Source organism: Schistocerca cancellata, chromosome 2, assembly GCF_023864275.1.
Source record: "Schistocerca cancellata isolate TAMUIC-IGC-003103 chromosome 2, iqSchCanc2.1, whole genome shotgun sequence".
NCBI lineage: Eukaryota > Metazoa > Arthropoda > Insecta > Orthoptera > Acrididae > Schistocerca > Schistocerca cancellata.
This window is the reverse complement of record NC_064627.1, coordinates 854,320,686-854,347,540: the sequence shown is the minus strand read 5'-3', so window position 1 is coordinate 854,347,540 and position 26,855 is coordinate 854,320,686. Positions and strand designations below refer to the sequence as shown.

The window sequence follows — 26,855 nt, the reverse complement described above, 5'->3', positions numbered from 1 at the left end:
GCCAGTGGCACCCCATACCATCACACCAGGTGCTGGGTCTTTATGACAGTGACAAATGCAATCTGGCAACATTCATTCTCCACAGAGCCTCTATACATGGATACATCCATTATGATGCCGTTCACAGAACTGTCTGAGAGGACGACATAATACCACTCTTGTACCCTGTGTTGTTGTTGCTGGTGTATCATTGCTAGCACAATTCCCTCTGTTGCTGCATCAAGGGAAGCCAGAACAATAGTCTCTGTGCTGATATTCCATGGTGTTTCTGACAGTGTTAGACTGCCCATGTGGATATTTGTCTTGGTGCAACAAGTTCATGTTATGGCTGTGGAATCCTGAACAGCTGAGCATACAGTAGGTTTTTCCTCTCAGCTGCTAATCATGTGGTACTCTTGAGACCCTGCGTGGTTCTCAATATGGCACTCCTGAACCCTTCAGTTCCTTATTCATATGAACTTGAGAGATACCAGCCAACATAAGCAGAGATATTGCAAAACAATAAACTACAACCTCGACAGACCACTATCGTACCACTGCCAAACATGAGCTGGTAGTCATTTCTGTTTCTTACAAAAAGCACAACACAATGTTTTAACAAACAATATTTAAATGTCATCACTGTATAACCTTTCCTTATGTACAGAATGTGGAGGACATTACTCCTGCCTGTTTGTGTGATTGCACTGAAATGCTAATCATTTGTATATCCAAGCATATAGTACACTTCATGCCAGTTGGATGTATGTTGCATGCCATGTTCAAGTTGTTGCAGTTTTTGTGACCAGCAATGGAAATCACTGTGTTTAAAGGAAAGAAACAAAAATATAGCTTAAGATAACTGCATAAATTGTCTGCATGTTGCCATATTTTTTTACAGAGAAAGTGTAATGTAATCGTAAAACTAATTCATTCACATCATAGCGAGTGGTTGCAGTTATGATGCATGAACAAAAAAAATAACTAAGTAACACACTCACTCACAAAACCATCGTTCTCTCAATTTCGAGTATTTTTTGTCAATCTGGGCTCAACGGGTTACATTAACAGCAAGAAAGAGAAGATTGATTGGACAATTGTGTGATTTATCATAGCATTGCCCACTATATGCTCAATAACCTTGCTCAGGAAACATTTAAAAAAAAGTGTACTGTGGAAAGCCTTCATTTCAGTTTAGTAAGTAAGCCAAGAAACCTGTTCTCTCTGTCACACAACAAGCTTAGTGACCAAAATGATAAAATAAGAGCATTTCATGGTTACACAGAGAGATCGCAACAACTATTTGTCCTGTGGGCAGTCAGTGATTAGAATATAAAAGGAAGAGGATGATTCTTGTGCACTTTTTGTTCTCCGCCACAAGTACAGTGACTTGAGGAGTTCAACAGAAGTTGTCGATATCCTTAATGTGCAACAATATGTTAATGCTACTCTCTGTGTTTCCCCTCGCAAACATGTAGTGTACAGCTGACATCACAATATTTTAATGTTTTGATTTCATGATATATTAAAGACCTTGGTAAGATTACATAAAATACCAATAGTTTTTTAGCTCTTACAGAATTTTGTTAATCTGTAACTGTCAAGCATTTCTTATGTTTCTGTTTGGTTTCCAAAGCAGCCCCCATACCTTATTAAGTATGTGGCCATATACTCTGTTGAAATTATCATGCCATAATCCAGTCTTGGTTGTTTCTTTTATATCAGAATTGTAGTATTTAGTCACCATAGCCTGGATCCTTTTTTACTCAAATTGTACTCTATGGTCATTCTCAAGGCCAGGCCTGTTCACCAGTCTGCATTTGCTAGCTGGCTCACACTCATGTGTCAGCAGTAAACAACCTACAAGCTCACAGCGAGTAATGGAAGGGGGAAGAGGAGGGGAGGGTGAGAGGAATCAGAACATGGCAGCTCAGCACAAGCAACTATTGTCAACAAGTCTATTCTATGGCTGCTAATAGTTTTGCTGAGATGTATTGCTTCATTGTGACTAGTTAATGCCTTTTGTACCAAATTTAATTCCTGGAACTCTTGCATTGTTGAAAAATGACAATGAAATGAAACTTACATTTCTTTTAATCTCTGAGGTGAAGAATACGGAGCATCTAAGTACGAAACATGATACTCATTATGATTGGTGCAGCCTTATGATAAATGTTGTTTTTGAATGAAGTTTAAATAGACATCAACTTACATTTTGCAACTATTTTGTTCATACGTTAAATATAGAAACACTTCATGTCGACAAATTCTACTTTTGCTTGTCACTAAAGCATCATTGTCTGGTATTACTTTCTGAGCGCAACTGATTTGAAGATAAGATTTTAAATTGAAGTCTGTCATGAGCTTCCATAGATAGGTTCCACTCTCTTCATTGCAGAAGAAAATTACTTGCAAAAATATGTGGGCCCAAACATTGACATAATCATAGCTGTGACCTTGTTAAGCTGTGGAAATTTATGTTAAAGAAAAATTTTATACAAGTCTACAAAACTTATCTTATTATGAACCTTTTCATGCAGCTGCCTATCACACTGCAGGTTTGTAAGTTTTAATTGTAGCTAGGGATCCTACAGCAACATTTTATAAATTGATACTGGCATACACCTTGAGGTTCCTAATTTGAACAGAATGCTGCTTTTCATCGACTTTAAAAGAGCTACTTACCATATTGTGTGAACTTGCCATATCGTCAGTCCTCTGAAGACAGCACACAGCCAGCACTTTTCCTGCACTACGTAATATCTAACAGACACACTGTACTGTGAACACTCACTACAAAGATGGCAAGTTAATATGTGCACTTGTGCTCACCTAGCCACTTACTGAACTGGCCTGGCTGACTAATGCAGTTCTCTTTGTTTCATAGTGTGCCTGCACTCAGCACAGAGCTTTGCGACTGTTAGGTGGTTTGTCCTATGTAGTACAGAATAACATACACACCTGGCATTCTTAAGACAAGCATAATCATTAATAGTAGCATAATTTTTCCTGAATCTTTTTTGGAGCAGGCTAGAATACCAGTCTCACAATACATACCTCTGGACAACACTTCTTATATTGTTAGTCATTGCACCACAATAAGGAAGAAATGCTGCTGACATGGCCTATTTAGCTGAGCCTACATCAGTTGCACCTGAAAGTGTCTGGAAAATCATTTGTGGTGTAATTGTTGTTTTTGTTTAACTATTTTAAATGATTTAGTTTGGACTGAAGATGGTCATCATAGCAAATTGCCACACCTCTATGTATTAAGGTGTTCATGACCACTTTGTTTGCCACAGCATGATGAAAACTATCAGCATTCAGATATCTACTGATGTGGGGTGCCTTCCTGCAGATCACGCGACCAAGCCAACCATCTACCTTGCACTCAATTAGCACTCTAAGAAAACTAGATTGCCATCCCTCTCCAACTTCGATGCAAACTTAATGTAGCAATGTACATCATTCATTTGATCTTTGAACTGTTGCGGTACCAATTCACTGTGAGTCAATATTAAGCAAGTGTCATCAATGTATCAGAAAAAGCAAAATGGTTGAAATAGTGCAGACCTGAGTGTTTGTTCTTCAAAATGTTCTGTGAAGAAATTTGCCACTTTTGGCAAAAAAGGAGAGTGCATCACCTGTCATTTCATAATATTCGCTGTGGTACAGGAAATATGCTATTGTTAGGCTGTGGCAAAACAATCTGATAATATTGTAGTGGGTAGAAAACCTTTAGCCAAAAGATAAGTCACTCTCATAAATAGTGACAATACATCAAGACTAAACACAGTATCATTTTGGGCTGCTTTCAGCTTCTTAATCATCTCCAAAATCTGAGGGTGATGGTGATGAATGCTGTAAAAAGCTCAAGAATTTTATCTCATTTGACATAACATGAAAACTAAGAAAATTCTGTTCAGGTTTTCTTCCCATTCCATTTGCATACAAAGTATGGGAAGAATAACTGCTTAAATTCACCTGTGCTTGCTGTAATTAGTGTAATGTTGTCTTTGTGGTCCCTGTGAGAGTGACACAAAAGGGGCTCTAGTATATTCCAAAATTCTTCACTTAATACTGTTTTGTTAAACTTTACACCTCTACAAACAGTTAGCCAGTTATTCAGGCCAAAAAATTCATCCAAACACATTTTCTTGTATTCAGCGACACCTGAGGAGCTGTCAAGAATCCTAAAAGAATTACCTAATAAATACTCAGTGGGTGTTGATGAGATACCAGATGCTATTATCGACCAGAAGAACTAGCTCCTCTCGCAAACCTACAATACCCTTTATGGAGGTCCCTCAACCGCATAAGAGTGTGCGTTCCCTGATGCAAGACCAACCTGAAGAACTGGCGATTCCTTCCAGCAAGCACAGACACCTCTTGCGACTGTGGGGCTGAAGACTATCCAAGCCACCTACTTGTATGCCCCCTCCTGGACAACCTATGCACAGTACAAGATATTTATGTAGGAAATGACAAAGCTATCACAGCTACTATTTTTTGGGAATGCTGACTGGACATGGAAGTGAATGAATTATCAAAGCTAACATGACATTTATTGTGGTACAATTAACAGACAGTAAATCCATCTTTTTAGACTGGTATGTTTCCAAATACTCTACAAATGTAAAAGTAACATTTGCATAAGTATGGTGCAAAAAGTGATATTGCTAATTATAAGCCAGATTCAGTATCGTCAGGCTTCAGCAAAATTATGGAAAATATGTTCCTTAGAAGATTAACAGTTTTCTTAAATATAGGGATGCTGATAAGTGACTCCAAACATGGGCTCAGAGCTGGAAAGTCAACTCAGACAGCAAATTCTGCCTTCTTAACTGAAGTATTAAAAGCATTGGATGATGAGCAGCATGTACCTGGGATATTTCTGGATCTAAGTAAATGTAAGACATTTCCAGGGACAGATGTGGACTCTGACCACAATCTATTGATTATGACCTGTAGATTAAAACTGAAGAAACTGCAAAAAGGTGGGAATTTAAGGAGGTGGGACCTGGATAAACTGAAAGAACCAGAGGTTGTACAGAGTTTCAGAAAGAGCATTAGGGAACAATTGACAGGAATGGGGGAAAGAAATACAGTAGAAGAAGAATGGGTAGCTTTGAGGGATGAAGTAGTGAAGGCAGCAGAGGATCAAGTAGGTAAAAAGACTAGGGCTAGTAGAAATCCTTGGGTAACAGAAGAAATATTGAATTTAATTGATGAAAGGAGAAAATATAAAAATGCACTAAATGAAGCAGGCAAAAAGAAATACAAATGTCTCAAAAATGAGATCGACAGGAAGTGCAAAATGGCTAAGCAGGGATGGCTAGAGGACAAATGTAAGGATGTAGAGGCTTATCTCACTAGGGGTAAGATAGATACTGCCTACAGGAAAATTAAAGAGACCTTTGGAGATCAAGGAACCACTTGTATGAACATCAAGGGCTCAGATGGAAACCCAGTTCTAAGCAAAGAAGGGAAAGCAGAAAGGTGGAAGGAGTATATAGAGGGTCTATACAAGGGCGATGTACTTGAGGACAGTATTATGGAAATGGGAGCGGATGTAGATGAAGATGAAATGGGAGATATGATACTGCGTGATGAGTTTGACAGAGCACTGAAAGACCTGAGTCGGAACAAGGCCCCCGGAGTAGACAACATTCCATTGGAACTACTGACGGCCTTGGGAGAGCCAGTCCTGTCAAAACTCTACCATCTGGTGAGCAAGATGTATGAAACAGGAGAAATACCCTCAGCCTTCAAGAAGAATATAATAATTCCAATCCCAAAGAAAGCAGGTGTTGACAGATGCGAAAATTACCGAACAATCAGTTTAATAAACCACAGCTGCAAAATACTAACACGAATTCTTTACAGATCAATCGAAAAAATAGTAGAAACCGACCTCGGGGAAGATCAGTTTGGATTCCGTAGAAATGTTGGAACACGTGAGGCAATACTGACCTTATGACTTATCTTAGAAGAAAGATTAAGGAAATGCAAACCTACGTTTCTAGCATTTGTAGACTTAGAGAAAGCTTTTGACAATGTTGACTGGAATACTCTCTTTCAAATTCTAAAGGTGGCAGGGGTAAAATACAGGGAGCGAAAGGCTATTTACAATTTGTACAGAAACCAGATGGCAGTTATAAGAGTCGAGGGACATGAAAGGGAAGCAGTGGTTGGGAAGGGAGTAAGACAGGGTTGTAGGCTCTCCCCGATGTTATTCAATCTGTATATTGAGCAAGCAGTAAAGGAAACAAAGGAAAAATTCAGAGTAGGTATTAAAATCCACGGAGAAGAAATAAAAACTTTGAGGTTCGCCGATGACATTGTAATTCTGTCAGAGACAGCAAAGGACTTGGAAGAGCAGTTGAATGGAATGGACAGTGTCTTGAAAGGAGGATGTAAGATGAAAATCAACAAAAGCAAAACGAGGATGATGGAATGTAATCGAATTAAGTCGGGTGATGCTGAGGGAATTAGATTAGGAAATGAGACACGTAAAGTAGTAAAGGAGTTTTGCTATTTGGGGAGCAAAATAACTGATGATGGTCGAAGTAGAGAAGATATAAAATGTAGACTGGCAATGGCAAGGAAAGCGTTTCAGAAGAAGAGAAATTTGTTAACATCGAGTATAGATTTAAGTGTCAGGAAGTCATTTCTGAAAGTATTTGTATGGAGTGTAGCCATGTATGGAAGTGAAACATGACGATAAATAGTTTGGACAAGAAGAGAATGGAAGCTTTCGAAATGTGGTGCTACAGAAGAATGCTGAAGATTAGATGGGTAGATCACATAACTAATGAGGAAGTATTGAATAGGATTGGGAGAAGAGAAGTTTGTGGCACAACTTGACCAGAAGAAGGGATCGGTTGGTAGGACATGTTTTGAGGCATCAAGGGATCACCAATTTAGTATTGGAGGGCAGCGTGCAGGGTAAAAATCATAGAGGGAGACCAAGAGATGAATACACTAAGCAGATTCAGAAGGATGTAGGTTGCAGTAGGTACTGGGAGGTGAAGAAGCTTGCACAGGATAGAGTAGCATGGAGAGCTGCATCAAACCAGTCTCAGGACTGAAGACCACAACAACAACAACAACAACAACAACAACAACAAGTAAAGCCTTCAATGTTACTGATCATGGCATTCTCTGGCGTAAATTAAGTAACTATGGAATTAGAGGTCAGTCTGAAAGGTGGCTCCAGTTGTACCTCAGTAATTATCAGCAGATTACAAAAATAAAACACAAATATAGTGAAACACAAAAAATTTCTAGTTTTTACAATGATGAAGAGAAAATCAAATATGGAGTCCCACAAGGGTTGGTTCTGGACCTGAGCAATTTCTGCTGTATATAAATGGCTTGGCTAATAAAATACATGCTGGAACAACTGTACTCTTTGCAGATGACACTAATATTCTGATTAAGTCACAGAATGAGGAAAATCTGCAGGAGAAGCACCAATAGGCTCATCATAAATTCTGAAAAAACTGTGGCAGTTAACTTCCACACCACACAAAACCTCCATCCTGCAAACGCTGTTTTCACTATTGAAGGAAAAAATGTATTAAAGGTCAGTCATACAAAATTTCTAGGCATTCATGTTCAGTCAGATCTGAAATGGTAGGTGCACCAAAAAAAATAATTAGTTTAAATAAGAGACTGAATTCACTAGCATATGCTGTTAGGATCCTCACTCAGAATACAAACTGCTCATCTGTGCTGATAATGTACCATTGTAGTATACAGTTGCTACTTATGTATGGAATAATTTTTTGAGGGAATTCCACAAATTCTATAACAACATTTAAAATACAGAAAAAGATTGTCAGAGTGATAAAAAAAAGCTAAATGCAAGGATTCCTGTAGACCTTTTATTTAAACTCTCAAAATATTGCCACTGCCTTGCTTGTTATATATACAAAATACTCATTTTCACAAAAGACAGCATCTTAAAAAAGGAAAATTTCTTCAAACACAACTACAATATATACATAGATGAAACTAGGCAGAAGATGAACCTAAACATGAACACAGTAAATACAAACTTATGCAAAAGAGGAGTGTATCATATTGGAGTTATGTTATAAAACCATTTGTCTTCTTACCTAAAATGCGTACCAAACATTAAATGCATATAAAATAAACTTAAAACAGATCTTGCTCGACCACTGCTTCTATTCTTTGTCTGAGTTTATGGAACATCGTAATAAGTAAACCTCATTTACCAAATTTTACTAATTGTCAATTCATAAAATAGTTTACGTTGTGCTTTTCATGTCATCTCACTTAATAACTGGTATTATCACATGCAGAAGCAAATGTGGTACACCAACCTACATTATTATACATTTTGATTATGTCAACTATGTAGTCAAAATGGCTACTGTATTGTAAATTAACTAGGCTTAGCACTGTCCTATACCACATGTGCAAACAGTGTACTAAAATGATTCTGGGACAAATAAACAATATAAGCAGGCTTTCACAGGTTAGCTGCCATCTGTTTTACTGCTTCTACCTCTTCAGGTTTTTCAACTTTTCTGTGTTACTCTCTGATGAGCTAAACAGATCTGTGACCCATGTTATTTCTGAATCTCTGATGCACATGCATTTACTCCACAGTATTGTGTCAAGTGATTTAAATTGTGCCAGGGGCTCACTTTGAAGATGGCTGTAAGGTGATCAACTAAAATATCAGAAGAAGAAATATTATTCTGGATGCACATTTGAAAGATGATGGAATAAACTTGTGACAACTTGTGCTGTTCTTTTTTTACATTCAGTATTCCTGCGTTTGTCCTATTAAGTCTGAGTTTCACATAGTTAAAGCAATATTCTAGGATGTGACATGCATTTTGTTAGCTTTCTCCTTTGTAGACTTTCTCTACAGAGAAACCTTCACAAAAGGCAAGGTGAGAAGTCGCCCTCACATTATTGTCAGGAAAGTAGGTATATATTCTATTGTAATCTGCTTTTCTCAAAACATTTAGAAGTATAATAAGAAATGGGATTAGTTTGTAAGTAGAGCTTACTACACTTTTATAAATGGACACTACTGCTGCATATTTCAGCGACTCAGAAAATACCTCTTGTATCACTGACTGATTGCAATGGTAGCTCAAGGTGACTTCCTATCAAGTCGAAATTGTGTTTCACATCTATGCTGAAAACAACATGACCATCAGGAAAATGACTGACATGTGGAATAATCGGGTCTACTGCCTAATGTTTGTGTCGCTCTGGCACAATATTTCGGCCACGTAACTCGTTGCCTCCTTCAGGTGCTATCTGAGACTGCCGTATTGGAGGATCTTGTCCAGTATTTATGCCCAGAGGGCACTGGGTGCTCTCTTTGCCGTCCGTGCCCGCCTGGCCCTGCTTGTAATGTGTTCTCTCTTCCCCGGTGCTCCCTCGGACGTCCACGCCAGACTTCGTCGCCATCTGTGACAGCTCTCTGAGGCCCGTCTTGTGTCTGGCATTCCGTTCGCAGTCCGCGCCCGCTTGGTGCTGCTCCTGAGGTTTTGGCCCTTCCCTGGTGCTCCTACGGACGTCTGCACCCGGCTCGTCCACCATCTGTGGTCATGGCTTTGTCTGGGGCCGGACCCGCGTTTGGCGCTCCGTTCGTGGTCCACGCGCGCTTGGCGCTGCTCCTGAGGTGTTGGCACTTTGCTGGTGCTCCGACGGACATCCGCGCCCACCTCACCCACCATCTGCAGTTGTGGTAGCTGTCTGAGGCCCGTCTAGTGTCGGGCGCTCCATTCGCGGTCCGTGCCGGCTGACTGTGCTCCTGAGGTGTACAGTAGACCCGATTATTCCACATGTCAAGATCTCGCTGGGAAAGCCTGAAGAGTTACAGGAAAATTACTATTTTTCTGTTGTGTAACTACTTTTGCATTCTCTTTATTTTCTCTTTATTTTATCACAATGAAAAATCATGAGTGGAAACAAAATATAAAAAATTCTTCTTCAGTGCAAGCAATGTGTGTGCACACTACACACACACACACAGACACACACACACACACACACACACACACACACACGCGCGCGCGGAGAGAGAGAGAGAGAGAGAGAGAGAGAAATAGGTTGATGTGACACCAATGCATTCTGGTAATGTCTCAGATCCTTTTCCACCGATTGTCCATTTGAAACCTCCCTTATCATCACCCATATGACCTTGCCCTACCATCCTATGTCTTCTAGTGAGCACCAGACTGTCTTCCAAAATTGTCATTCATTGTCGCACACATTCTGTCAACAAAGAGGTAACCCTCATCATACTCTAGGAACATCACCTCCTGGCTTGATACAGCACTATTGACAGTACATTTTGGTCTAGACTTGTGGTGAAGAATTGCTCTACTTCCGTCAAAGCTTAATACTTTTTCACCAACATTAACTGATCTGTTACTTATCGAAAGTCAGCTTCCTGAATGCAGACCCCTATTTCACTGAGGCTCAGACAGAGCAAGGCGATGTAGTGGTAAGACACTCAACTTGCTTGGAAGGATGGTGATTAAAATCCCCAACTGGCCATCCAGATTTGGGTTTTTTATAGTTTCCCAAAATTGCGTAAGGCAAATGCTGAGATGGTTCCCTCAGAAACAACATGGCTGATTTCCTTCCCCAGTCTGAGCTTATACTCCACCTCCAATGATCTCATTGGATACTATACAGGAGACACTAGTTTCCTTTGCTTCCATCTTTTCCTTATGTATTATTCCTTCCATTTTTCATTTCTCTTCCTCTTTCAACTGTTTTTTACATCTTGCTGTGCCACTTAACAGCATAAGCTCTAATGTATTACCTTTGACAACCTACTCTCTCTGCCTCCTTTTCCTTCACCTTTGACAACCTACTCTCTCTGCCTCCTTTTCCTTCACCTTTGCCTCCCCGTGTCCACAGCCACCTCATATCGCACCCTCCCTTCTCCACACTTTCTCATTCAGTACTGCTGCCCTTCCTGAAGAAAAAACACATAGTTCCAAAAATTAGAATTAGTATTTTCTACTTTAAATGTTTTCATTGCCAGTACTAAAAATAGCACCTTAACTAACTACAGTCCACTCTTTTTTGGCCTTGTATTCATCACAGCAACTAATATGGAGGAATTAAACATAATAAAGCAATTAAACATATCTCATAAAGGAGTGCAGTAACAATCTGCTAAAGACCTTATACAGGTGCTGAATACTTCTGTAGAAGAAGGGACAGAGAGAAATTAGCAAAATCAGGAGTAATCATACATGAGAACCTTACATGTGAAAGGAGGGAAGTATTGAATGGTGTCATCTCTCAGTTGGGGTTGCAAAATTTGTGGACCAGGGATGGTACGATAATTGTACAGACTGCTACAAAAAAGCACACAGGGAGCAACAGTATGGAACTTAAAAGACTAAGCTGTGATCTTTTGTAAACAAACATTTTGTTCTCTAGTGTTTTCTTTGAAACAGTTTCCTGTTATCATTGTTTGTTTAGGTTTATTATTAGTATTAGTTATATATTTTTGTTCAGTTTTCATACTCAGTAGTACCAATATAATCATTATTTTGCTATTACTACAATAGTCTCACAGGATTTTGATTCAGACAGTTAATTTACTGCCAAATAATCATGTAATTCATTATTGACATAACCTTAGATATATTGTTTCCCTGCATCTCTTACTGTTTTGTTTTATGTTATTATTTTATTCCTGTTTTATTATAAACTGTTGCTCTTACTGTTCCCTCTATTATTATTATTATTATTATTATTATTATTATTACTACTATTTTCAGTACATCACTCATTTACTACCATTATATCGTAATGTCATACACTGCTCATACTGTCACCATGTTTTATCAATTTCTAGAAAACACGCTCTGTGTTGGGCAAGTGTACCCCATCCAGAACTCACCACTTCCTCTAGCTGTTTTATCCCACTTCCTACCTGCAATTTATAGCTCCATGTGCCTCCCTCCTCCCCTACCCAATGCATTCCACAAGACACTCAGTTATGACTGACTCTGGGACAGCTATCTGCCCTACCTGCTGGCTAGTATGGAGACAACTCATTACAGCTTTATATTACTGCTCGCTTGCACAAATGTGCAGTCCTTACCAGCTCACCTGACCAAGTTCCGCTGCATATTTCAGGACCTTGAAACATGGCTGAATCTGGCTATCCCTTCTGATTCTGTAAGCCCTGATGGTTACATTTTGTGAGAGTTCACAGATATAACAAATGAGTGGGGAAGCTATGACAGTATTTGCACATGCAAATTTGTTCCCCAAGGTTGTGCTCACATCCAAAAATGAGGACAAACAACCTGATACATGTTCATTGAGATTAAATCACTCAGTAAAATGTGTGTCATGTATGTAATATATAGTCCACCTGAAGTTGGACAGTTTTATAGCTTTAAATCTCTCAAGCCTTCAATCATTGTATGACCACATAATTTTGACTGAAGTTATCACCATAAATTTTATAAACAGCAGCCCTTCTGTATCAAAATTCATGTGTATGCTTTCCTGCTCATACCTTACACTGATCCCACTTGGGCGTACTCACCATACAGCAGACAGTCAATACATTTATCAATATATTTGCAACTAAATCTCCAAACAGAGTAAGGTGCACCAATCAGATATCTGCACCCAGCTTGTCTGTTCATGATGTAATATTCATGAATTACTCATTGCAATTCCCAAAGAACAAACCACAGGTGGTGACTTTTAGAGATTTTAAGGACTTATATATGTCTGAGCCTACAGCTGGTGCCTATGATATTTCATGGCAGACAGTGGCAAGAAATAACTTTAATGTAAAGCGTCCAACTTCACTACGAGACTCAGTAATTGTTACAACAAATGTGGACCTCCAGAAATAGTAAGAGTAAGGAGAAAACATGCATCATGGCGTACAGACAACCTCAAATACATTATGAGTGTTGGAAGTGCAGCACAGAGGACATACAAATTGCACCTAACTTCTGATAATCATCTTACCTACAATCACCTACTACACAACTGAGTTAGCCAATCTGTGAGGAGTGCAAAGCACAGGTATGCCCTCTCACTGACTGAGGACTTTCACAGACCAGCTGTTGCGTGCAAAAACCTATGAAGTCTAGGAGTAAGCAAACCCAAATCTTCAGCCAAACCTCTAGTTGTTACTGAGGATCTAAGTAAGTATTTTGCCAGGCCAATATCTTTACTCGAGCAATGCATGCGGCCACAAACCATCAGTTCCGTTAAAGTATCAATGGTTGCTACAGACAAAAAATTCTTTCTGCAGCTTCTATGCTCTTACATGGTCCAGAAGTCAATTGAGCAAATTTGTTCAGAAGCTGCAGGGCATGATAATATAACAGTGCAAATGATCTATCATCTCATCAGTTCTCTGCTGCCAAAAATAACAGACATTTTAAACCATTCTCTGACTTCCAGCGTCTTTTCTGGAAACAGGATCTCATAAAACCATTATCCAAGAAGGAATCTGTCAAACAGTCTTCCAACTACAGGCCCATTTGCATTCTACCAGTGCTCTCCAAGGCTTTATAATACTTGAGCAGCCTATTAGTTATTTAACATCAAGTAATCTTTTAGATGAATACCAGTCTGGTTTCTGGGCAAAATTGCAGCATGATGACCGCTCTTATGAAATTGACTAACTAACTGAAACAAGCCGTGGATAAACAGCAGGTGATTATTATGTTATCTTTGGATTTCAGCAAAGCTTTTGACACTGTTAACTTTGACATTCTACTGGCTAAACTTACAAGACAGAATTTTTCTTCAAGTGCTGTACAGTGGTTCCACTCATACCTTACATCTCGTCAGTATTGTGTAATGGTTGGAATGAAAAGCTCACAGTGGAATGACATAGCATCAGCTGTCCCACAAGCATCAGTATTGGGCCCATTAGTCTTCTCATTATATGTTAATGACATGTCAACTATTTTCTGACAAAGCAAATATCACATATACATTAACGACATTCAGTTATATCTAAGTGCAAGTCCAAAAAACCATTCACCTTGTAAATGCTGATTTACTTGCCCTATCGCTGTGGGTGCAGAGTATAGGTTTGACACTTAACCCATCTAAAATGCAAGGAATCTTAGACTGTCTTATTACAACTCAGTTCAGAGAATCTCTTCCACCATTAATCCTAAATGGCTCAGAAATAACCTTTTCTTCTTCAGCAAGGAACTTGGGGATAATTCTGGACCATCATTTAGACTGTACTGAATGAAGAAGTGTCTTTTCAGCCACTACAGAAATATAAAAAAGTATTTCCTTTTGAACTTAAAAAGAAGCTCATAGCAACACAAATACTTCCAATATTTGACTATGGTGGTGCCATTCTCCAAGAATTTCATAAAAGCTCACACAGGCGGGAACTGGCAATGAATGCTTTGGTACGATACATTTGTGACGTACACTTTTTCGACCATATCACACCAGCCTTCAAACAGTTATCATGGCTACATATCAATAAGTTTAGAGACTATCATATTCTATGTTTGTTCTATTGCCTTCTCAATCATTGCACTCCCCCTTATTTGTCCTCAACTGTTACTCTACTGTCTGAACAGCACAGCAGAAATACTTGTTCTTAACAAACTAAAATTCTCTCTCCACCATCACATAGCCCTGAAATGTTTTCTAAATCATTTTCTACATCAGGAACCTCAATTTGCAACAATCCTCATCAAAATATAAGAGAAATTAAATACCTTCCAAACTTCAAAAGACTGCTAATGATCAGATTTCTATCGCCGTAGCCATCTCTCCTACACTTTGGGCAACTCATTCACATTAGTCCCCCTCCCCAAAAACTTTTCCCTACTCCTTGTCATCAGCGTTCTCTGTTTATATTTTGTTCTGTCCTAAAAGAGACTGTCACTGTCATTTCAATCTTCTCCTCTTCCTTTATCCATTCTGCTTCTGATAATACTAAACATAGCTTCAAATGTGCTAAGCTAATCTATATCATTCTGAATGCACTTTACTATTATTATTATTGTTGTTGTTTTAGTGAAGTTCGGTGGCAGGACGAACAAAGCTTTTGGTCAGGTGAATACAGGGTTATAAACACAAAATCAAATAGAGGTAATACAGGAGTAGGTTTAATAATGAATAAAAAATAGGAGTGCGGGTAAGCTACTACAAACAGCATAGTGAACACATTATTGTGGCTAAGATAGACACGAAGCCCATGCCTACTACAGTAGTACAAGTTTATATGCCAACTAGCTCTGCAGAGGATGAAGAAATTGATGAAATGTATGATGAGATAAAAGAAATTATTCATGTAGTGAAGAGAGATGAAAATTTAATAGTCATGGGTGACTGGAATTTGAGAGTAGGAAAAGGGAGAGAAGGAAACATAGTAGGTGAAATAGATTGGGGTTAAGAAATGAAAGAGGAAGCTGTCTGGTATAATTTTGCACAGAGCATAACTTAATCATAGCTAACACTTGGTTCAAGAATCATAAAAGAAGGTTGTATACATGGAAGAATCCTGGAGATACTAGTAGGTATCAGATAGATTATATACTGGTAAGAGAGAGATTTAGGAACCAGGTTTTAAATTGTAAGACATTTCCAGGGGCAGATGTGGACTCTGACCACAATCTATTGGTTATGAACTGTAGATTAAAACTGAATAAACTGCAAAAAGGTGGGAATTTAAGGAGATAGGACCTGGATAAACTGACTAAACCAGAGGTTGTACAGAGTTTCAGGGAGAGCATAAGGGAACAATTGACAGGAATGGGGGAAAGAAGTACAGTAGAAGAAGAATGGGTAGCTCTGAGGGATGAAGTAGTGAAGGCAGCAGAGGAATACAAATGTCTCAAAAATGAGATCGACAGGAAGTGCAAAATGGCTAAGCAGGGATGGCTAGAGGACAAATGTAAGGATGTAGAGGCATATATCACTAGGGGCAAGATAGATACTGCCTACAGGAAAATTAAAGAGACCTTTGGAGAAAAGAGAGCCACTTGTATAAAATCAAGAGCTCAGATGAAAACCCAGTTTTAAGCAAAGAAGGGAAAGCAGAAAGGTGGAAGGAGTATATAGAGGGTCTATACAAGGGCGATGTACTTGAGGACAATATTATAGAAATGTAAGAGGATGTAGATGAAGATGAAATGTGAGATATGATACTGCATGAAGAGTTTGACAGAGCACTGAAAGACCTGAGTCGAAACAAGGCCCCAGGTGTAGACAACATTCCATTAGAAGTACTGATGGCCTTGGGAGAGCCAGTCCTGACAAAACTCTACCATCTGGTGAGCAAGATGTATGAGACAGGAGAAATACCCTCAGACTTCAAGAAGAATATAATAATTCCAATCCCAAAGAAAGCAGGTGTTGACAGATGCGAAAATTGCCGAACAATCAGTTTAATAAGTCACAGCTGCAAAATACTAATGCGAATTCTTTACAGACGAATGGAAAAACTGATAGAAGCCGACCTCTGGGAAGATCAGTTTGGATTCCGTAGAAATATTGGAACACGTGAGGCAATACTGACCTTACAACTTATCTTAGAACTAAGATGAAGGCAAACCTACGTTTCTAGCGTTTGTAGACTTAGAGAAAGCTTTTGACAATGTTGACTGGAATACTCTCTTTCAAATTCTAAAGGTGGCAGAGGTAAAATACAGGGAGCGAAAGGCTATTTACAATTTGTACAGAAACCAGATGGCAGTTATAAGAGTCGAGGGGCATGAAAGGGAATCAGTGGTTGGGAAGGGAGTGAGACAGGGTTGTAGCCTCTCCCCGATGTTATTCAATCTGTGTATTGAGCAAGCAGCAAAGGAAACAAAAGAAAAGTTTGGAGTAGGCATTGAAAATCCATGGAGAAGAAATAAAAACTTTGAGGTTTGCCGATGACATTGTAATTCTGTCAGAGACAGCAAAGGACTTGGAAGAGCAGTTGAATGGAATGGACAGTGTCTTGAAAGGAGGATATAAGATGAACATCAACAAAAGCAAAACGAGGATAATGGAATGTAGTTGAATAAAGTCTGGTGATGCTGAGGGAATTAGATTAGGAAATGAGACACTTAAAGTAGTAAAGGAGTTTTGCTATTTGGGGAGCAAAATAACTGATGATGGTCGAAGTAGAGAGGATATAAAATGTAGACTGGCAAGGCAAGGAAAGCGTTTCTGAAGAAGAGAAATTTGTTAACATTGAGTATAGATTTAAGTGTCAGGAAGTCATTTCTGAAAGTATTTGTATGGAGTGTAGCCATGTATGGAAGTGAAACATGGACGATAAATAGTTTTGAGAAGAAGAGAATAGAATCTTGCGAAATGTGGTGCTACAGAAGAATGCTGGAGATTAGATGGGTGGATCACATAACTAATGAGGAGGTATTGAATAGAATTGGGGAGAAGAGGAGTTTGTGGCGCAACTTGACTAGAAGAAGAGGTCGGTTGGTAGGACATGTTCTGAGGCATCAGGGGATCACAAGTTTGGCATTGGAGGACAGTGTGGAGGGTAAAAATCGTAGAGGGAGACCAAGAGATGAATACACTAAGCAGATTCAGAAGGATGTAGGTTGTAGTAAGTACTGGGAGATGAAGAAGCTTGCACAGGATAGAGTAGCATGGAGAGCTGCATCAAACCAGTCTTAGGGCTGAAGACCACAACAACAACTTTACTATTATTATTATTAATTTTATTGTCAGCATTGTTGTGATTATTATTATTGGGAAGTTTTTGTAATATGTCTGGTATGTGTCACTCCTGGTCAGATGTAAGAGAGAGCCTTAAGGCCCTAATCTGGTCAGGCTTAATAAGCAATAGATAAGTAAATAAATAAATGTACCCAAATTTACTAAAAATTTGTAAAGTTGGCAGAACATATGCGAGTTAGGAAGTTATATGTGTCAGTATCATTCATTCTTTTGCAGACATTACATGGTTTCAGGGAAGGTGAATCAACAAAAGTGACAACAGCAGATTTAGTTAATCATATTGTGAGATCTCTAGATGGATGACAGAAGATTTACGAGATAATTGAAGACCTGCTTAAGATATTTGACTGTGGAAATCATTCTGAGGTTACGGGAAGCTGTTCTAGTAAGGAATTTAAGCAAAATGTGACATTATAAAATTTTACAAGACATGATGAACAGAAATCAGATATACAAGTAGAGGAAATATAATCAAGTACAGACATAAGTTATGAACAATCAAACATGGTGTGCTGAAAGGTTCTTTACTTACAGCAATAATATTTATTGTTCCAGAATGAAGTTTTCATTCAACAGTGGAGTGTGCGCTGACATGAAACTTCCTGGCAGTTTAAAGCTCTACGCTAGACCAAGACTCAAACTCAGGCAAGTGCCCTACTGACTGAGCAACCCAAGCACGATTCACAACATGTCTCCACAGCTTTACTTCCACCAGAACCTCGTCCTCACCCTCCGAACTTCACAGAAGTTCTCTTGCAAGACTAACACTCTTGGAAGAAAGGGTATTGCAGGATCTGAGTTCGGGTCTTGGTCTGGCACACAGTTTTAATCTGCCAGGAAGTTTTATATCAGCACACAACCCACTGCAGGGAGAAAATTTCATTCTGAAAACATCCTCCAGGATGTGGCTGATCCATGTCTCTGCAATATTCTTTCTTCCAGAACTGCTAGTCTTGCAAGTTTTGCAGGAGAGCATCTGTGAAGTTTGGAAGGTAGGAGATGAGTACAGGTGGAACTAAAGCTGTGAGGGCAGTTCGTGAGTTGTGTTTGGATAGCTCAGTTGGTAGAGCACTTGCCTGCGAAAGGCAAGGGTCCAAAGTTTGATTGTCAGTCCAGCACACAGTTTTAATCTGCAAGAATTTTCATATTTATTATTTATGTTAATGATTTCTGACACATCGTTGATCAGAAACTTACAGTGTGTGTTGATGAAATGAAAATTATCGAGTGACTCAGACAAAGGAGGAGCCTGGAATGAGGCTGCCCTAAATACTTATAATACAAATAAGTGCCTATTTAAAAAAATCTTTTTGTGAATTAACCCAAAACAATGTACGTAGTTTTTCAAATCAGATAGTGTGAAACACATGGTGTAAATAATAAAATAAATAGCTGGACAATTAAATAACATGTAATACAAAGATTTTAGGAAATAACATAGATGAAGATGTAGGGTTGTAGGAAGTCCTTGGTTGAATTTAAATAATGGAAGGAGTAAAGGCAACAACTCACTGCATAGCCGGGGTGTTGAGCTGCTCCTTGGCACATGAACTAAACTGAGAATGTTGTCGAGCCTTTGGATGAAACCTCCTCCAGAACTAAAAGAATACACATGTACCTGCATGCGTATATTGTCCCAGGTGGACAACATTGTTGGTACTGCACTTTGAACTGGGGTAAGGGGTTTTGGTGGGTGCAGCTGATGAGGGGAGAAAGAGGTTTGAGGAAGGGTATCTGATGGCTGGGAAGGAGATGCAGTAAGCAAATGGAATAATAATATTGCACTGGTGGACTCACTCTTGTACAGGCAGAAGAGTTGTGCATGGTGGAGCTATGGTTTGAAAGGAGGAGTAGAACAAGAGGACGAGGGAGACTGTGGAGAGGAGGGTGTGATTACAGGATGAGTGAATCAGGGAGCATGGTGAGTAGGATGGAGGAGGATGTGGGACAGGTGCTAATGGAGATAGAGGCTATGAGTGTTAACAGAATCAAAGAATGTGTTGCAAGAAGAGTTCCCATCTACATGATTCAGTGGAACTGATGTATGGAAGGATACAGATGGCACAGGTTGTGAAGCAGCCACTTCTTTATAAGAAGCCACTGCATTTTCTCTTCATCTTAGTCTACTCTGTCTTTGTTTTACATACTACTTCATGCTTAACAACGAAAATAATCAATTATTGAAAATATAATGCAAATAGATAGATAAAAAAATCTACTCACCCTTTCCTTCTCATCCTTCTTGGTAAATCTCCCCTGACCCAGGGTTTGGGGTAACTTTTCTGAACTGTGTCCCTTTCCCTAAACCTCTCCAGTCCTGTTCCTTTAACCCTCTACCTTCCCCTTCAACTCCTCTGCCAGAAGAAGGAGCCACTGGCTCTGAAAGCTTGTAAAAGTTAAACTATTTTGTGTGTGTGTTCTCCTGCTGCTGCTTGGTGAGTAGATTTTTCATCTATCCATTTACATTCTACTGCTTCATACTGGTAGCTATGCCATCATTTAGAATGATTTTGTAATGTCCTTTATGTCAGTTTTCTGACTGTTGTATTTCCTGTCCACCCAGTATCTTTGACTTACATAATCACTCATGACTTTTTTTCATGAGTTCTAGACAATTTTAGTTGCATCATGCATTGTTCTACATGACTCTATATTGTCTTTTGATGAAGTATGTTGCATGGAATAATATCTTATCAATAAAAATGTCTTACAAGTATGCTGTTAACATTTCATCATCCACTTTGCTTCGACAATGTAACTGTGCAATCCTATCACATATCTGAATGGTAGTGATTCACCTGTATGTCATAGAATCAAAAGGTAGTAGTTAACTGCTTTTCTCTGTGTTCTTGTTATTATGTTATAGATTTAAGTATACGCTGAGGTGACAAAAATCAGGGGATACTCCTAATATTGTGTCACATATCCTCTGCCTGGCGTAGTGCATCAACTAGGTGTGACATGGACTCAACAAGTTGTCGGAAGCCCCTGCATAAATATTGAGCTGTAGTGCCTCTATAGGCATCCATAATTGAGAAAGTATTGCCCACAAAGGATGAAGGGGATGAACTGACCTCTCAGTTATTTCCCATAAATATTGACTGGATATGTGTCAGGTGATCTCGGTGGTCAAATCATTTGCTCATATCATTCAGAAATTTCTTGTAACCAATCATGAACAAATGTGTCCTAGTGATGTGTTGCATTGCCACCCATAAAAATTCCATTGTTGTTTGGGACCATGGCATCCAAATGTTCTCCAAGTACCTGCACATAACCATTCCCAGCCAGTGGTCAGTTCTGTTGGATTAGAGGATCTAGTCCATTTTATGTAAACACAACCCACACTGTTAAGAAACCACTACCATTTTGCCCAGTACCTTGTTGACAACTTGGTCCATGGCTTCATGGGGTCTGACCACACCTGAACCGTACCAGCAGCTCTTACCAGCTGAAATAAGGACTCATGTGCCTAGGTCATGGTTTTCCAACTGGGTTCAACTGTTATGGTGATGAGCCCAGGAGAAGTGCTTCAAGTGATGAGGGCACTCGCATCGGTTGTCTGCTGCCATAGCCCATTAATGTCAGATTTCACCACACTGTCCTAACAAATACATTTGTCGCAATCCCACATTGATTTCTGCGATTAGAGGCCCACAGTGCTGCTTGTCTATTAGCACCAACAACTCTACACAAATGCTGCTGCTCTCAGTCTGTAAGTGAAGGCCATCAGCCACTGCGTTGTCCGTGGTGAGAGGTAATGCCTATAATTTTGTATTCTCGGCATACACTGTGGATCTCGGAATATTGAATTCCATAACGATATCAGAAATAAAATGTCCCATGCACCTAGCTCAAACTACCAGTCCACACTCAAAGTCTGTTAATTCCCATTGTACAGCCATAATTGCATCAGAAACCTTTTCACATGGATCACGTAAGTACAAATAATAGCTCTGACAATATGCTGCCTTTTTATACCTTGTGTACATCTGTATGTGTGCATATAGCTATCCCATGACTTTTGTCATCTCAGTGTAGAGTAAAAATGTTTCCTCACTGAAAGTATGAAGTATGTTATTTTCTCATGCCTGCAGCTCCCAGTTTTGGAACCCTGATTGCCATGGCCATTTCTGGCCTATTGGTTGGAGCCAGTGATTGGCCAATGGCTTTCTACTTGTTTGGAGTAATTGCAGTTATCTGGTTTATACCCTGGATTTTTCTGATTTATGATTCTCCTAGCCAACACCCACGTATTTCTCAAAAAGAGAAGTTGCATATACTACAAGGACTTGGTGTAAAAGAAAATACAGAAAAGGTAATTACGATCATTACTTTACACCTTTATAATTCAAAATGTAAACTAAAACACACAACGTATATCTACATTTGTGTTGTGATCCAACAGTATTACAGTTTTTGGTGGCAGAAGTACATACAGTATGCATAATTAGTTTCTGATAGTGTTATGCAGTACTAAGAGTATTGTGATCTAATTACAGTAGACGTCTCATGTATATGTAGAGAAACTGCCTAGATGACATTAACTTTTGAGCAAGCTATTCAAAAATTTTAAATATTTGTTTTGGCTGTTTGGTGTAATAATATCCCTGAAGACCATTTAAAATAATAAAGAAATTATTTATTTCATTATCTCGGTCTGTATTGTACAATATCCATTTACAGTTTTGTGCCATTAATAACCTATTGTACAATATCCATTTACAATTTTGTGCCATTAATAACGTAATCATTTGTTATCAGTAGATCCTCCTCTATGCTGGTTTTTTCCCATTTTTGTACTCATCAGCAGATGGTTCTTCACATAATCAAACGACATAGTCTCTGTCGGGTAGCACTTACCATTTTTAGATTCACCTTTCACATTTTGTAGATTCATCACCCAATTTCCTTTATTCACCTTGCACTTTGAGGACCAAGAGGATCACTTAGTGGGACATAGAGATGCTGATTATAAGCTGTATTTTACAATATTAAATCTATCTTGTGTAATCACGACATTTATCCATTAGTTAGTTATTAATGCAGTTTCTTACAAATGATTTTGTCTGTTAATATATACCTAAACACATTCTTCACTCCTGTAGATTTTTCTTGTGATAGTATCTATTAAATATGATTAACTGGATGAATGAAATTCCAGTAATCATTTAAAGCTCCATATATACTCTGCAAGTCACAGTACAATACTTTTGTACTAACACTAGTTATTTTCTATCTCATTCCATTTGCATATTGAGCAAGGAAAAAAAATGACTTTCTGTATGCCTTGGTATGCACAATAATGGGAATTTGTGGGCGCAACAAAATGTTGAGCAAGGAAAAAAATGACTTTCTGTATGCCTTGGTATGCACAATAATGGGAAATTGTGGACGCAACAAAATGTAAGGATGACCACTCAGCAGTCACACCAGCTTTTGAGCACTAGCTCTTTATCTAGAAATAGTACACACATTCACACAAACAACCACATAACCACCACCCAAATGGATACTCCCATGGCCAAGATGTGTGTGTGTGTGTGTGTGTGTGTGTGTGTGTGTGTGTGTGCGTGTGTGTGTGTGTGTATTTACTGTTGCTAAACAGTAAGCTAGTGCTTGAAAGCTAGTGTGAATGCTTTTTCCTGTATGTGTTTCTATGCTCCACACATGGATCCACTATAAGTGAGTGGTTGACTTTCCCTCACTTTATCTATAATCTTTCTTACCTTCTTCTTACAGTTTCTATGTGAGATATGCAATGGAGGCAGTTGAACTGTTGCACTTTCTTCCAAATACAAGTTCCCCAAATTCATCTAACACAATTTCATGACAACATCATCATCTTCTGAAGCTTCTCTTTTAAGTCTCCTGAGCCTCTCTATTACAGTTTCATATGAAATAACAACAATATAAAATGGATGGATTGTTACTCACCATATTGTTGCATTGTTAGCTGCAACAGGCAGAAGACATAATTTGTTGGTGTTGCACATTTTAGCAATTTTGACTGAGATAAATGCACGTTGCAGTGTTCCTCTTTGGCATGCCTGTGTGGAAGGTGGCACGGAAACAGCTAAGTGAAAAATCTGCACTATTTACACGTTTATTTATATGTAAAAGCCGACTTTGGCTTTTTACTTTGTGTGAGACTGCGTGTACAAGATTTGTGTGCCGATTGAATATGTAGATTCACATATTTTACTGTTCCCATTGCTTCTGCGTAATCTTTCATTGATTTATCAGTACCAATTTGTATCGTGATGTATTGTGAAATTTTGAATATTCACAAGTGCAGTGATATACTCGTACTGCTGTTGTCAATTGTAGGCTTAAATTTACTTTTGCTCTTTTATAATTCTTGAGAGCAGTAGGCTATCCTCATCCAAAATAGTCATTCTCTAATTTCATAGTATAATTACATGAGAAATAGGTTATTTTTGAAAATTTTCAGACGCTTACAAAACTATATTTTTGCAAGTTACCAGAACGAGTGTTTTGGATATTAATAGTATTAGTTGAAAACAGTCTTGGTTGCAATTTTAGTTTTTTTATTTATCAACTACGCATTTCACCTTATTTAGGCATCTTCAGGCTGATCTTAATTTGGTATTTCTTAGTACGATACTTTAGACGTTGTAGCTAAAGGGGATTGTCAAGTACATCAGGCCAACATCGCCTTCGTTAACCTCAGTAAATACTTTCTAGATGGACACCAGTGACGCGTTCCATGTTCACAGGAGCTCCTGTTATGTAGGTCTTGGAGTCACTCATGTCCATCTAGAAAGTATTTACTGAGGTTAATGAAGGCAATGTTCGCCTGATGTACTCGATGATGCCCTTTAGCTACACTGTCTAAAGGATCGTCCTAAGAAATACCAAATTAAGATCAGCCTGAAGATGCCTAAATAAGGTGAAACACATAGTTGATAAATAAAAAAACTAAAATTTACAACCAAGACTGTTTTCAACTAATACTACTAAACACTGATTTGCTGATTCATGCCCCAGATGGATTGGAAGAATTTTGTATATTAACTTGTTTTGTAGCAAATCAGCATTTGTGGTTCACAGTTACTGCTAAAGAATAGATCACCCCTGAATTTCATTGCATAGAAATGCAAATGAATGTGCAGGTTTTTTTTTTTCAGAAGCTAACTTATTTCGTAGCAAATCAGCGTTTGTGGTTCACAGTTACTGCTAAAGAATAGATCACCTCTGAATTTCGTTACATAGAAATGCAAATAAATGTGCAGGTTTTTTTTCAGAAGCTATGATTGTCCTGTGCAGAATCTTAGTGTTTAATAAATTGGCATTTGTGATTTAGTTATTGTAGCAGATATTCCAACAAACTTATTGTGTTACATCTAGTTTTCCATTAAAGAGGAATATAATTATGTTAGATGCATTTACCATAAAGTAATTCTGGTTTCGAGTTTGGTAGTAACTATAATTAACCTCAGTTGCATTACGGCCCAAGCTGCCAGAGTTGGCATTCAGTTGTGCCTAAAGTGTGCTTGCTTTTGTGTACGAATGGTGTGTGTTTCTCTTTTGTGGATGAAGGCTTTGGCAAAAGCTTTATGTAAATGTCTTTTAATTATGCCTGTCTGCAACTAAATGTGTCTTCTATATGATAAGTAGTAGCGAGCTATCTTTTCCTATATTGTTGATGTTCCTGTCATGATTCAGTCATTCAGAAAGCCTCAATGACATTGACTTGTCCCGAGAACAAACTTCATGAGAAATACAAGGATGTCTTGAAGCTTGCCAAAAGATATGTGCCAGCCTCAGGGATAGAATTTTATAATAAGGTGGTCTGTGACAGAACTTTATGGATGCTACATACAGTTCATGAGAAGGAGAAGCACAATGAACTTTTTATTAATCTTCCTCACCTATGAGTTTTAGCAGGGTATCCTTCCTTTTTAATTCTTAGACTTCTCATCATATTCAATAACCTGCAAGGTGCTAATAGTTGTTGTTTCTTTAGTTACTTTTTTAAGTCCAAATTTTGAAAATTCAATAAATATCAAATAAATCTTTGTTTAGTTATTAGTAAGCTATTACAGTGAGTTGGTGGCATTAATAAATCCTGGGAAAAGAGACTGATTAACAAAGTTTTCCAATTTATGGACAGTTTTGCATGTTTACTTGAAAGTATGTAAATGTGACCAATCTGTTCATAGCACAAATGCCTTCAATTAACCAACAAAAATGTCTGTCCTTACCCCTCCAATGAATCCGTAGACATCACAGTCAATACTCAGTAGATTAAAGTCACTACCAACTAATGTTGCATGAACAGGGTACTTCTGCACTACAGAGGTTTGACTTCCTGTGAATGATTTTACAACTGTTATGGCAGAATCGGGTGGCTGGTAAATACATCTGATGATTAACTTGAGTTCAGTGAGGCTGTATACTCTCATCCAGATAATTTCACAGTCAAAATCAGTTTCGGCCTAAATAGAACACATTCCCTCCAATGGCATCTAACCTGTCTTTTATATACATTCCATGCCTTATTAAAAGTTATAGAGCTTTGTCTTTTGGGTTTCATTCAGATCTCAATTCCAGTTATAATTTGAGTGTGACAGCTTTCCTGGAGGGCAATAAATTCAGGGTCTTTGTTACAATGATTTGGCCATTTACTGTTAAAATTTTGACATTCAAATGTTTGTACTTTTTACATGGCCTATTCATCAGAAGACCTCAAACTATTGCCTAGCTTAAAACACCATGTGCACTGCACAAGTTCTTTGTTACCTGAGTAGCTGTTTCCTTTGTGTAGTGTGCTCTTGTCTGTCAAGGGAGCCCTACAATTCTCCACCCAATAATGCAAGTCCAGAAATCTGCAGCTAAGACTGCCACCGAGTTAACGAAGCCTTTGGTTGAGACTCTCCACTCAGCTCCAAACCAAAGGACCTTGATAAACTCTGGGAACAATGCTGCAGACTGTGAGATCTGCTTCCACCCCACAAGCGAGGCTAGCAATCTTCATGCCTTCCACCAGCTGCTTGTATGAAATGAGGATGGCCTCAGAATCCAAGCAACATGCATCATTGGTGTCGACATGGTGGAAACAACAATGCCTATTTGCTGGTCTGTGTGTAGAAGAGAGAGAGAGAGATTTAAAGAAGGAGTATATACTG

The 26,855-nt window shown here is 38.6% G+C and overlaps 1 protein-coding gene across 1 annotated transcript in view; it reads left to right on the top strand.

Annotated features, from left to right (window-relative positions):
- Positions 1-26,855, top strand: part of LOC126159319 (sialin-like) — a 196,829-nt gene that overhangs the window by 101,890 nt on the left and 68,084 nt on the right. The window contains exon 5 of the mRNA XM_049916507.1: positions 21,801-22,021. Coding sequence (XP_049772464.1) covers positions 21,801-22,021 — 221 coding nt within the window. The remainder of the gene's footprint in view (positions 1-21,800; positions 22,022-26,855) is intronic.